Source organism: Mirounga angustirostris, unplaced genomic scaffold (genome assembly GCF_029215605.1).
Source record: "Mirounga angustirostris isolate CCGP_5_RB_7025 unplaced genomic scaffold, mMirAng1.0.hap1 SCAF_4, whole genome shotgun sequence".
Classification (NCBI taxonomy): domain Eukaryota; kingdom Metazoa; phylum Chordata; class Mammalia; order Carnivora; family Phocidae; genus Mirounga; species Mirounga angustirostris.
The window spans coordinates 183,308,552-183,322,872 of record NW_026991712.1 but is presented as its reverse complement, the minus strand read 5'-3'; the positions used below and the strand labels follow the sequence as shown (position 1 = coordinate 183,322,872).

The window sequence follows — 14,321 nt, the reverse complement described above, 5'->3', positions numbered from 1 at the left end:
GTGGTCTGGTCAAGGTACTGCTTTTAGCAGCTCTGGAGACTGAAAACACAGGGCTGGTATATTCTGTATCTTGTGCCTCAGGAGGGGGATGGGAGTGGGGGATGACAGACTAAGGGGTGACCTGTGAGAGCAGGCAGATTTTTTTTTTAAAGGAAAGGTTTTTATTTTTATTTTTTTAAAGATTTATTTATTTGACAGAGAGAGATAGCGAGAGAAGGAACACAAGCAGGGGGAGTGGGAGAGGGAGAAGCAGGCTTCCCGCAGCGCAGGGAGCCTGATGTGGGGCTCAATCCCAGGATCCTGGGATCATGACCTGAGCCGAAGGCAGACGCTTAACGACTGAGCCACCCAGGCGCCCCGAGCAGGCAAATTTTTTGCTACAAAGTAGGTGAGAGGCATGAAAACTTCCAGCAGCAGTAAGGACAGGAACACAGAGAAGGAGATGGCTTTGGGAGAATTTCAGGAAATGGAAGTGCCAGGTGAGTGATGGGCTGCTGAGAAAAAGGGGGGGGGGGGGCGGAGTCCACGGTAACAGGGAAGTTTCTGGTGTTAGTGGCTGTGCAGATGGTGGTGTCACCATCTCGACAGGAAATACAACAGGCCGGACAGGTGTGGGGGAGGGGAAGAATGGTGAGATGAGTTTAGTTCGGGACATTTATTCATTACTTTCTCGGGCATCACTAGCGTTAGGTACCTTGCCAGGAACGAGAAATAAAAGAAACAAGATCCCCGCTCTCCTGAAGCTTACACTCCAGGGGTAAAAGGTCAGCTTAAAGGAATAAATCAACAGAGTAACTGCAGGAGCCTATATGAGACAATTAAGTGGAATCATGTGATAGTGTGCTACAGGGTGGCCAGGGAAGGCCTGCGTGTCAGACCTGGAGGTAAGATGCCAGCCTGAGTTTGACAGTGACCCAAGGACATACAAGTAGAGAAGCAGCTTGACTATAGAAGCTTGGAACTCAGAAGTCTGGGCAGCAGATGATCAGAAAGGATAGACCAAACGCGCTTTTGCAGAATCACAGAAGAATAAAAAATACACAACATTATACTAGGGGTACACTGGGGGCGAGGTCTAGGCTGTTCTGATCATGTGTTTTCCCTAAGCTGGATGTTGAATACAGAGCTGTGAGATGTAATACGTAATTTCGACACCTTTTTGTACATCGTATCACAAAAACTAAACTGAGCTAAAAATAGGCCAGAAAATGGGCGGCAAGTCCAGGCCCTGGGTCTCCCTACGTTTTGGCAAGCCGGGTTTCTCCGCATCAGGACGGGGACCAGGCAGCTTCGGCCGGATCTCACTCCCGGCGCATTGGCCCAGGCCGGCCCCGCCCAGCCGGGCGCTCCGAGCAGGCGCCCGCCCAGACGGCGCAGTCGCCCCGCCCACGTCCAACGCCGGCCAATGGGCGCGCGAGATCCGGGCCCACACCCTCGCCGCGTGCAGCCCGGGACTCGCGCAGCCGCGTGACGACGCGGCCCGGCCCCCGCCACGTGACGGCCGCGCGCCGGGCTCCGGCTGGTGCTGGGCTAGCGCCGCAGAGGCCGGTGAGACGCCGGCGGCCACGGTGGGGAGGGCGCCGTGCGAGGGCGCAGGGTGTCGGGGCGCGCGCGCATGGAGGCGGAGCCGGCAGCCGCGTGAGGGCGGCCGGGCGAGCCGAGCGGGCCTTCTCGCGCATCCCTCGAGCGACCTCGTGCTCGCGGCGCCCGGCGGCGGCGGGCCGCGGAGCCGGCGCGGCCATGGCGACGGGCACTCAGCAGAAGGAGAACACCCTGCTTCACCTCTTCGCCGGCGGGTGAGCGTCCCGGCCGGACCCCGCGCCCCCCACCCCGACCCCGCTGCCCCACCCCGCGCCCTCGGGCGCGCCGGCCGGTTACCCGCCCTCCCCCGGGCCGGAGCGCAGGCTCCCGGAGGAGGAAGTCCTGGTGGTGTGGGGAGGCCCCGGGGGCGCGGGCCTTCCCCCGCCCCGGGCCGCAGACTCCGAGGGTGGTTTTCCCGGCGCCCGCCGGGCTCCCACGCCCATTCCCCTCCCGCGGCGTCTCCTGCTTTTCCTCCTTTTAAACGTTAGAGGCTGGTGTGACGAGTGTCACTCGGGGGCGGTCCTGCCTGGCCGCTGTGGCTCGGTCCGCCCCACATCCTCCCAGCTGGCTGCTCTGTCGTGCTGCCCTCGCTGTCCTTCTGCCTGTATTGTGCTCCAGGGCCTCTTTCCGAAGGCCCTGGGCGGTCTCGTGGATGCTCGGGGGGCCCGGGACCTCCTCAGGGTAGCGCCGCGGCGAGTTCGGTCTAGAGGGCTGCAGGTGTTGGACATCGGCGGGGGCCTGGAAAGTGCTGGCGAGCCGTGATGCTGGCCCGCAAGCAACCTGTGGGAGGGCAACTGGGGGACGGGGACGGGGGTGGGGAATGAGGTCAGGAAGGTGGGTTGAAATGCTTCTCTGGGGTGCCTGGGTGGCTCAGTCGTTAAGCGTCTGCCTTTGGCTCAGGTCATGATCCCAGGGTCCTGGGATCGAGTCCCACATCCGGCTCCTGCTCAGCGGGAAGCCTGCTTCTCCCTCTCCCACTCCCCCTGCTTGTGTTCCTGCTCTCGCTCTCTCTCTGTCAAATAAATAAATAAAAATCTTTATAATAAAAAAAAAAAAAGAAATGCTTCTCTGGGCGCCTCGGTGGCTCAGTCGGTTAAGCGTCTGCCTTCGGCTCGGGTCATGATCCCAGAGTCCTAAGATCGAGCCCCACATAGGGCTCAGCTCAGCGGGGAACCTGCTTCTCCCTCTCCCTCTCCCTCCCTGCTTCTGCGCGCTCGCTCTCTCCCTACCTCTCTCTCTCTCTCTCTCTCTCTGTCAGATAAATAAATAAAATAAAATCTTAAAAAAAAAAAAAGGAAGAAATGCTTCTCATCTGCTGGTGGACGCATCCACTGTAAGATCTGCCCTGTTTTTGAAAGCTGCATTTTTTTTTTTAATATTTATTTGACACAGAGAGAGCACAAGCAGGGGGAGCGGCAGGCAGAGGGAGAAGCAGACTCCCCGCTAAGCAGGGAGCCCGATGCGGGACTTGATCCCAGGACCCTGGGATCGTGACTTGAGCTGAAGGCAGAAGCTTAACCGACTGAGCCACCTAGGCGCCCGAGAGCTGCATTTTTATGATCATCATGCACCTGATACTTTTCAGTGGCGGCGCATTTTTAGGGAGGTTGGGTGGTAGGGGGTTTAGGAGAGGAGCTGATTTTTTGTTTCTTCAGAAAATAGTAGTGAAAATGAGTATTAGTAATTTTCTTTTCTTTTAATACTGCCAGTGGCTTTGGTTCCTTTTGGAGTCTTCCAGATATTTTGTCTTATTTGAGGACCTCACAAGCTTGGCACAGCAATTTTTAAGTATAGGACATGCTGCATAAAATAGAATTTATTCTGGATTATCATCTTGACTTGAGTATTAGTTGCAGCTTGGACTGAGGTATGTTTCTTATTACAAACGAGTAATAGTTGAGAACTTACCTGCAAAATAACTATGATGAAAGTGTTTGTACGGGGCGCCTGGGTGGCTCAATCATTGAGCGCCTGCCTTCGGCTCGGGTCATGATCCCAGGGTCCTGGGATCAAACCCCGCATCAGGCTCCCTGCTCTGAGGAAAGCCTGCTTCTCCCTCTCCCACTCCCCCTGCTTCTGTTCCCTCTCTGGCTGTGTCTCTCTCTGTCAAATAAATAAATTAAAAATCTTAAAAAAAAAAAAAAAAAAGAAAGTGTACTTCTTACTGTACTTGACCACCCACTCTGTTTCTCCAACCAGAAAATTTTAGTTCTTCATACATAGGGAGAATTTCTCATTCATCTCTTCTCTGTCATTCCCCCTTCATCCATTCACTTTATCTCCCAGTGTTTCCTGAAAGTCACAGGGGAGGGGGGAGCATTCCTAAATTAATACAATATATTAATTGGTCATTCTAAGGAATTTTAAACAAGTTGGCCATGTTAAAGTAATTTCTCAAGCCAAGAAGGGTAACTTAAAAATGATTTTATACTTCATGATTTTGATTTCATGTTGTTGTGAGGTGGGCTTTTAAAAAATTTCTTTGTCTTCCAGACTAGGAAGAGTTACCTGCTCCCGAGCAGCCTCTGTGAGGCTTGCTGCATAATCCATTGCCCTGTCTTGATGAATCTCCCTACCTGCCCTTTACAGTGCCCTCTGGCTGCTAATTCTCCTACCAAGCAGCAGCCTCTTAACTTGTGTTGGAGGAAAACTGCAGTAGCCAGCACAAGTTGCAAGGACTGATTAGAATGTAGAGGGTTTATTAGGGAGGTGCCTGAAGCCATTGTATTTAACAGGTTCCTTCTTTGTCCAAAGCTCAGGATTACTTACGGATACTCCAGAAAGAAAAGAAATCTTCGAACAGGATGCTTTCAGAGTAACTAATTGGATTTTGATTCATTCCCACTAGCCTAAAGTAATATTACTTCCATTTCTTTTAGGGAAGAACATTAAAAGGAGCTAAGTATTGAGTGCTTAGTATATCATACAGTTAAAATCAGTAAACCCCGTGGTCCCACCTGGACCAATGGCAGACGCAGTGCTCTGCTCTAAGTAACTAGTTTCCACTGTTGTTAAGCTGGCATCTTTCCAGAAGTCAGAGCCCTTTGTAAATTTGTCACTTTTCTCCTGTTTGTTGAATAGCCATTGGAAACTAACATCAAACAAGCTTAATGCTATCACTAATTAATGATATTGAATAATGATTTTTACCAGGTATAAGAGGCTTAGGAATCGTTGAAAATTAATTTTAGAGCCTGGGAAATAAAAACTACACCCCAAACAACTCATAGTCTTTTAAATTTTTTTGATTTTTTTTTTTTTAAGACAGTTTCTTGGGCTCTTTGCAAAGGCAAAAATACTCCTTTAATCTCTAGTAGTCATCTTTTTTTTATTTTTAAGATTTTTTTTTTTTTTTTTTTGGAGAGAGATAGTGAGAGAGTGGAACACAAACAGGGAGTGGGTGGGAGAGGGAGAAGCAGACTTCCCGCAGAGCAGGGAGCCCAGTGCGGGACTCGATCCCAGGACCCTGGGATCATGATCTGAGCCGAAGTCAGTTGCTTAATGACTGAGCCACCCAGGCCACCCCTCTAATAGTCATCTTTTTAACACTGTTACCCTTGAAGAAGAGAACTGGAGGAAAACCACCCACAAACCAACACCTAAAAAAGGCACTTTAGAAAAGGTTATGTGTATGTGTACTAAATGTAATTCCATAGCTACTTTAAAATAGGCTCCTATTCTTTAAATTGCTTTCTTCTTAGTAATACGTTAATGGCAACATGGTAGTGAATTTTCTCAGTATACCTTTAATCAGTCCTTACTGTTCAGTGGTTGCAATGAAGAAGGCAAATACAGTTTCCAAGCCCAGTGACTGGAATGTAGAGTGAGGATGTTACAGTAATTTTATGACAGGGCTACCTAATTTATTCTGATGACATTGTTTCTATTTAATCTCGTTTCTGATTTTTTGCCAACATAAATAACTGGATATCCTTATGTGTACCTGTGTAGTTCTCTGATTACTTCCTTAGGATAAACCAGTAATGATACAGTTGCTGAGTCAAAACACATTTTTAAGGCTTCTGTTACCTCCCAGCACTTTCGTAACCAGTTCTTACGATGTGTTACTTCTGCATGAGCAAATGCCATTCACTTGATATTGATTTTTAGTATCTTTAGGGATTCTGTTTTCTGCTTTCTTCCCTCCTGTCCCAAAATCTGGATAGTGTTGTTGCCAAAATAAAAAACATTCAAACAGATGTTGTTACTACATAAAGAAACCTATGGTTCCTTTTCTACTGTTTAGATTCTCTCAGTAAGAGAGGCACAGAAATCCTCTGAAGTGGCTCTTCTGGGACTAGGACCTTATGGCTGTTAAGAAAAATCCTTTAACCTTTCCTTCTTGAATGTCTTGGCGCTCCACTAGTCCAGATAGTGTTAGCGACACCCTTCACCTGCTGAACAAGCAGTGAGAGCCGGGTGACAACTTAGTAGACATGCTCAGCGCCCGAACTAGCTGGGCTAAGCTGGCTCTGGAGTTAGAGGTGGACGGCCCGGATTATATGCTTTAGTGCTATTTCTCTGCCGGGAGTTTTTTCTTTTGTCATCAGATATACTCACATAGCTTTTAAAATGTATTTTAGTGGGAACATGGTATGTCTTTAAGGTTTTAAAATACGTAATCCAAAATAGTTCCAAGATTCAGTGTTTTGTGCCCCCCCCCCCCATTATGGACAGCTGTCACTTGGTATATATACTTCTACACTGTGCTTGTCCCTACGAATGTAATCTGTATCAGCTAATGGTTACTTCGGGAGTGTTAGGCACGTGTTCATGTATTTGCCAGGGGAGCAATGCAGAGAAGATGCAAGACTTAAATGATTAAAGAAATTTTGGTAAGACAAGAATAGTGTGCACATAATATTTTATATAGGGTTTATGTATATCGAGAATATAAATTGTTTCATCGGTGTATTTTTTTTATGTGACAAACATTTTTTTTTTGGACAAGGTCATATTTATTTGACAGAGAGAGACACAGCGAGAGAGGGAACACAAGCAGGGGAAGTGGGGAGGGAGAAGCAGGCTTCCCGCAGAGCAGGGAGCCTGATGCAGGGCTTGATCCCAGGACCCGGGATCATGACCTGAGCCGAAGGCAGATGCTTAACAAAGGCAGATGCTTAACGACTGAGCCACCCAGGCGCCCTGTATGTGATAAACATTTTCAAATGCTGTATGGTGTTTGTATGAAAGATTCCTGCTAGCAGTAAGCTTCGTGAGAATAGCTGCCATGTCTGTTTTCATCACTTGTACATCTTGAGTACAATATCACACTTGTTATAGATGCGTAAACAATACTTATTTAATGATTAAGTGAATAAAAGGTAGTGTGTGTCGGGGCGCCTTTAAATCTTTAAAAAAAAAAAAAGGTAGTGTGTGTTTTATCTGGGGGTTTAGGTTTATGTGGCCAGTTAAATTGTCCCAAATAAAGAGAAGCGGTACTTTGATTATTCATGAATTGTGAACATGGTTCTATATGTAAGATTTGCTGAACCAATATTGGCGTAAGGTAACATTTTGGATTTGTGTATTTGTGAAAAATAATGATTCTCTTCAGGTTTGGAAAGTACTATAGGGTTGGGTTTTTTTATTCATTCATAGGGTGCTATTTAATTTTTCTTTCTAAATGAGGTAGAATATAGGAAATAGCATCTAAAAGGTAATTAGCTGCATAGAAACTAGGCATTTTGCTTTGACTGAGTAAATACAGAATTTGCATAATCAAAATCTTCCAAGCCCTGTACCAGGTATTCAAATAAGACATTCCAGAAAGTTACAAAGAGGCACTAGTGTTTTCAAGTAGTGACCATAGAGTTAGCAGGTGAACGGGGGAATTCCTTGAAGACGCCAGAGATTGGGATCACAGGTTGTCTCACAGGTTCATTTGTTGGTGGAATCCATGTAGTTATGTATAAGCTGTGAATCTGGGAAACAGTTGACCACCAGTTGGGTAGCGATTAAAATAGAGAGCATATCGGTCTTGGCTTTAGTGCCTAAAGCACTAATATATACACTGTGTGTGTATATACAGGAAACAGGTTCTTGTTGAAAACATCTAGTTTTTGAAAGGTGTCCTTGTTACTTGATACTCAGAGTTAAAAGGCAAAAATTTGTGTGCATAATTAAAATTTTTTGTGTCTCTGGTCACATGAAGATAAAAGAAGAAATCCAGTGTATATATTGTAGTAGTGATAGTCTAGCTTTGTTCTATAAACTGGAAGAGAGGAGCCTAATCCATCGGGGAAGGTTTAGGTGGGTAAAAAGAAAAGGTTAAATCCATGTTTATATACTAAACACATGACTTCAATTCTGGGCAGAAAGAATGAGAGAAAGTGGGGGGAGGGCATTCAGGAATAAGTAGTAGGAGTGGGGAAATGCACAGAAAAATCCAGGTAATAGATTTTTTTAGAAAATTGGGCAAATAGATTTCAGAGAGCAGCTCTTTGACTGCTCCCAGACATGTAATTTAACGGCTTGCTGTGCATGGTCTTTCTGCCATTCTGTTCACTCACTTCCATGGTTTCAGTGAGTGGAATATCCCACGGAGCGTCCTCTCTGAACTTTGGCATCAGTTGTTAGAGAGCATTACCTCAGGACCAAAATTATATTAACATCCAGGGAGTTTCCTCATAGCTGCTGGAAACATAGCCTACTAGCTACATGAGTCCTAACTACTTTTTGGAAGATTACTGATAATAGTAAAATTCTGTAAGTGCTTTCTTGGAAAATGAGGGTGTAAATTTTTTTTTATTGACTAGGCTCATTTAGGAGGCTTTCATTTGTAAGTAATAAAAACTCACTTCCAAATGGCTTGATTATTGGCACATATACCTAAATTCTAAAGGGAGAACAGGCTTTGGTGAGGGCTTATTTAAATGGCTCAGCAATGTCACTGTGGGACCCCTCGTTGATTGCTGTGTTCCAGAAATATCTGTGTGATTCCAGAATTGGTTCCTGCATGGACACGGACTGGCTTCCAGCAGCTCCTAGTGTTTCTCCACCATTGAAAAGTCTTAAACTTAATCTGATTGGACCAACTTGGACATGCACCCATCTCTAAACTGGTCACTGCTCTGAGGAGATTATGCTGTTTATTTTGGGCTGAATCATGTACCCATCTCTGAACAGATGACATGGCAACATAGATGGTATTATGTTGATTAAGTGAGACATAGAAATGGGTTCAATATTATCCAAACTATATGACTTAAGAAATTTGGGCTCTTGTTAAGACAAAGGAAGAGGGGAATGGATGCTGGGGAAGCAACCCGGAGTGCCCTCCACATTGCTTGTACTGCCTTCAGATAGATTGTTTTATTGATCTAGAACAGAGGTTCTCAACCTTGGCCAGATAATTGTGTGGGGAGGGGCACGGTATTACTGGGTGGTTTCCCGTGCATCCCGTGTAGGATGTTTAATGGCTACCCTGGTCTCTACCCACTAGATGCTAGTACCTCCTCCCCCAATAGCAATAACCAAAAATGTCTCCGGACATTACCAAATGTCATTGGGGTGGAGGTGTAACTGCCACAGTTGAGAACCGCTGGTCTAGAATAGTGCTCTGCAGCCTTTGATCACACAGTCCTATAAACTGCAAAGTGTTCATGCATATCTGCATATATATTTATATTGCCCTGTTAATTTTATATATATTGTAAAGCATATACACAAAATAGAACTTTAATGGTAGAGATTATAAATAAGTGAAAAATTTTTTTCTGTAATTTTTCCCCCCTCTATGTCAGTATTCCATTGTGCACACTTAAGAGTATGTCCCCCACTTTGGAGATTAGGGGTCTGAAATACTGGTATCCAGTCAGACTTGCTTTCCCGACAACGTGATGCCAACACTGTCACCGTGTAATTGGATGTTGGATGGGACTTTTCCTGTTGGCCATGCATTGGCTGCTATGGCCCTCAGCTGAACCAAGAGGGGTCTACCGTAAGACTTAGAGATGGCAAGATCTGCCTGACTGCCCTTGAAGGAAAGGCACCTAGTGCTGTCCGTTGGGTTCCCAGCCAAGTGAGGCTGAAAGGAAGTTGGGGGATGGACTGCTGGTGGGACCAGTATGGGAGTGCCCAGTGAGATTGAGCACCACTCCAAGAAGGCTTGCACACCATCTACACTGAAATCATAACCTTTCCCGAGGCTGTTAATAAAACACACAGCCAGGTGGACCCACAGCAAGACAGAAACCAGTTACATAAGACCACTTCACTCCTCTCTGTCCTCATGCCCAGAGAACCCTTAAAAGAAGGGAAGAAAAAGAGCAGACCAAGTACCCTCACGCCATACTTCCAGCTGGCAGTGCTGGAGGGAAGTTTTGAATGAGATTTGAGATTGAAGTTTAAGACGGGCCTGAATTTGAAGACCTGGAAGTTACCAGATATCTGTCCATGGTGTCATTGCTAAGAACGGGGGAATTCAGTAGAGGACAGCTGAACAGCAGAGATGGAGGAGGCCTGGTGGACAGAGCTAATGTCTTTTTCTGAATTGAGACTCAAAAAGCTCTGTTAATAACTTCTGCCCAGAGTCACGGTGGACAGGGCTTTATCTGAGCTGAGTGACCACGGTTAGGAGCCAAGCTAATACTGAAGGACGTCTTTGTATCGAAAAATTAACAGGAACTTTTTTCAACAAATAGTGTAATTTGTTGTAATCGCAAGTGCTTAGGACTCAACATGATTAAATATTTTTAGAAAAACTTGGAAAGCCAATTCAGAGAAGTCCATATTTCTATTCATACTCCCAGATTGATGAGTGTCTTATATGTGATGGTTCATGAAGAAAGAAAATAAGTTGAGCTGAAAGATACTTTAAAAATTCTGCTGTGGGGCGCCTGGGTGGCTTAGTCAGTTAAGCGTTTGCCTTTGGCTCGGGTCGTGATCCCAGGGTCCCCGGATTGAGTCCCGCATCTGGCTCCTTGCTCTGCAGGGAGCCTGCGCCCTCTGCCTGCCGCTCCCCCTGCTTGTGCGCTCACTCGCTCGCGCGTGCTCTCTCTCTGACAAGTAAATAAAAATTCTGCTATGAAATGTTTTAAATTTGGGGAAGAATTTTGTTTGGAAATTTCAGTTTAGTATCAACTTCTTTCCTTCTAATCAGGAGTATTTTAGTGACGATGTATCCAACATAGCTTAATAACTTAAAAGTATTAATGAATTAAAAAATGATTTAAAATGACTGAAAATCAATGCTTGTTTCTCATCTAAGGTTTCTAGTAGGTAGGGAGGGGCTCGCCTACTGAAGAGTTGCTTCTTACCGCTGGTTACGGTTGGCAGTGTTTTCCCCGTTTTGTCATTTCTTATAACACTGAGGCAGCATCACTCTGTCTTGTAGAAGAGGTGCCTGAGAGTGCCTTAGTTTGTCCCCTGGTGAGTGGTCTAGAAGGCCAGCCGGGGCCTTTTTACCACCGCCCCCCTCCTGCCATGGGCCCGGGGTGTAACATACAAGAGGGTGTGTGGTTGAGTGTGGTCTGCCAGCCTCAAAGAGCTCCCCGACTTGCCCTCAGTAGGGCACTGCTTTGTGGGGCAAGCGTACCGTCCAGCGGGTCGTCCTTTGATCAGTGGCGTGGGTTTGGTTGGTGGTTGGCCAGAGTGAGGAACGTAACTGACATGGGGCCAAAGCAAAGGTGGTTGACCTATGTCGTGTTTGAACTTGACTTTCTTATGAAAGACTACCCAGAAGTTCTGTTCTTTTTCAGCCCCGTGGAATCATGTTATTGAACATAAGTAAATTTCAGTATTTTTTTTTTATCTTACTCTGTAGTATGTGAGTTTTCCAATGTTTTAAAATATTAAACCTTTTAAGCACATGGTTATTTTTCTAATAGGTAAGGGTAATTTCGTGTGAATGGACATGAGTTTTTACTTTTTTTTTTTTTTTTAAGACTCCCCACTATATCCCATTTTCTTTAGACACATTCTAGTGCTTAGCAAATTATACAGACCAGTATTAGGTAGGCTCACAAATTTTCCTTGGTGCAGAAGAACACAGAGATTGATTGATTTAGATTTTGTTTGAGAGAGAGCAAGAGTGCACACGAGCTAGGGAGAGGCAGAGGGAGGGGGAGAAGCAGACTCCCCGCTGAGCAGGGAGCCGCACTCTGCTCGATCCCAGAACCTCGGGATCACGACCTGAGCGGAAAGCAGACACTTAACCGCAGATGCTTAACCAACTGAGCCACCCAGGCGCCCCAAACACAGAGTTTTAAAGGCCTTATTGTCAAATCAGCTATTGGCCAAGTAGAGTGTGTATGTAAATAGTCTAAATTTAATCTAACAAAATTATCTTTCCATCATCCTTCCCAAGAGTATGGTGGGAAGAACATTGGATTTGGGTCTCAGTTTAGCCACTTCGTCACTTTGTGACTTTGAGAAAGTGTATGACCTCATTGAGACAAGGATTCCCCATCTAAAAAGTAAAGACAATACCAGTGGCAAAATCCTTGAGGGTTGAATGGTACTTGTCTGATATACATCATGTCCTTCCTGCCCTTCTCCCTTCCCATTCTGTTTGTGATCCCCTAAATTGCTTTTGTGGTTGATGGGCTTTGGCCCACAGTTCAGAAAACACTGTTGTATGTAAACAGTTCAATTTACGTGTATTATCATCATGATTCTAAAGCAGGTTTGCCTAAACTGTCAAAAATTACTATTTTCCTCTTCACCCTCCCCCAGTCTGTACATTTCATTCTTTTTCTTTTTTTAAGATTTTATTTATTTATTTGAGACAGAGAGAATGAGAGACAGAGAGAGCACATGAGAGGGGGGAGGGGGAGGGTCAGAGGGAGAAGCAGACTCCCTGCCGAGCAGGGAGCCTGATGTAGGACTCGATCCCGGGACTCCAGGATCATGACCTGAGCCGAAGGCAGTCGCTTAACCAACTGAGCCACCCAGGCGCCCTCGTTCTCTTTTTCTGACATTCATACTCCTCATGGTAAATTGGGGGTAAATAATAGCTCCTACCTCGTAGGATTGTTGGAGGATTGAATGCCTGTCATAGAATAGTCATTGGCAGTAATGCTATTTAAACTGATAGCTTCCAGCTCTTAGTTATCATCATTTTACTTGCTCTATGGAACTTTGGGCTCCTGATTCTAAAATACTGCATGGAGTTTTACTTCATTCTTTCAGAGTCTGTGCTGGGTGCTAGATTCACTTCCACATTTCCAACACTTAGATCTGGTGGCGTAGGGAAGCTAACTTAAGTACTCTCTGTCTGCCAGCGCCTGTCCTTTCCTGTCGTTACTGTTTCCCAATCACAGGTGCTGGTGCTTATTTTTATTGAGCCACCTGTTTGCCAGGTGCTATCCTCTCTAAGTGCAAGAGTATGTGAATACACAGCCCCTCCCTACCTGGAGCTCCCAGGTAATGGAGCCTGTGACAGAAGGTAGAGAGTATGTGCTATTTTCTTTTTCTTTTTTTTTTTTTAAAGATTGTATTTATTCATTTGACAGAGAGCACAAGTAGGCAGAGTGGCAGGCAGAGGGAGAGGGAGAAGCAGGCTCCCCCCTGAGCAGGGATCCCGATGCGGGGCTCGATCCCAGGACCGTGAGATCATGACCTGAGCTGAAGGCAGATGCTTAAATGACTGAGCCACCCAGGCGCCCCGAGAGTATATGCTATTTTCAAACATTTAGATCCCTTGAAAGACATTGTCCTTGAAATCTCAATTTAATAATTCCTTGGTTTAGCAAATACTGTTTGTGCACTTGCAAGTCCTGATGTCGGGGATATAAAGATGAGTAAGACACAGGTCCTGATCATCAGTGTTTTCCAAAGAGTAAAACATTTATTGGTGGTGGTGGGATGGTTTTAGATGGTACTGACATTGTTAATTATAACTAGCCCATCAAACATGCAATTCATGGATATTATTAAGAAAAGATGTGGGGTCCCTGGGTGGCTCAGTTGGTTGAGCATCTGATCTTGATCTCAGCTAGGTCTTTTTTTTTTTTTTTTAAGATTTATTTATTTGAGGGGCGCCTGGGTGGCTCAGTCGTTAAGCGTCTGCCTTCGGCTCAGGTCGTGATCCCGGGGTCTGGGATCGAGTCCCACATCGGGCTCCCTGCTCAGCGGGAAGCCTGCTTCTCCCTCTCCCACTACCCCTGCTTGTGTTCCTGCTCTCGCTGTCTCTCTCTCTCCGTCAAATAAATAAAATCTTTAAAAAAAAAAAAAGATATATTTATTTGAGAGAGAGCGTGTACGTGTGAGAGCCCCTGGGGCGGGGAGGTAGGGGGACAGGAGATGGAATCTCAAACAGACTCCACACTGAGCATGGAGCTGGACGTGAGGCTCGATCTCATGACCCGAGCTGGAAACCAAGAGTCGGACGCTTAACCGACTATGCCACCCAGGCGCCCCTCAACTCAGGCCTTGATCTCGGGGTCATGAGTTCAAGACCCATGTTGGGCTCCATGCTGGGCTTGGAGTCTACTTGGAAAAAAAAAAAGAAAAGATGAAAGTGGGTATTTTAGGATAAATAAGTGAGTTGTCTTGAGGAAAAATATTTAGATTTTTAATTCGGGTAATATTTTGACATGAACAAATTGTAAAGGGTGGTTAGGAGAACCCTGATCAGGGAGACTGAAGGACGCTTGAGGACTTCATCATTAAAAGGAGCTTTAGCTTTATTTTCAGTGGAGTCCAAATTAATCATATTTTAATAGAAGTCTGTGTTGTAGTGAATGTTGATTTCTCAAAATAGCAGCATTATCTGAATAATTTTTGACTGTGCAAAG

The 14,321-nt window shown here is 45.6% G+C and overlaps 1 protein-coding gene across 2 annotated transcripts in view; it reads left to right on the top strand.

Annotated features, from left to right (window-relative positions):
* Positions 1-1,481: 1,481 nt before the first annotated feature.
* SLC25A33 (solute carrier family 25 member 33) overlaps positions 1,482-14,321 on the top strand; it is a 35,518-nt gene continuing 22,678 nt past the window's right edge. Inside the window, exon 1 of one of the 2 annotated variants that reach the window (XM_045898757.3) lies at positions 1,482-1,796. In XM_045898757.3, the coding sequence (XP_045754713.1) occupies positions 1,741-1,796 (56 nt within the window). In that variant the 5' untranslated portion in view covers positions 1,482-1,740. The remainder of the gene's footprint in view (positions 1,797-14,321) is intronic. The other variant, XM_045898756.3, reaches the window with a different exon arrangement.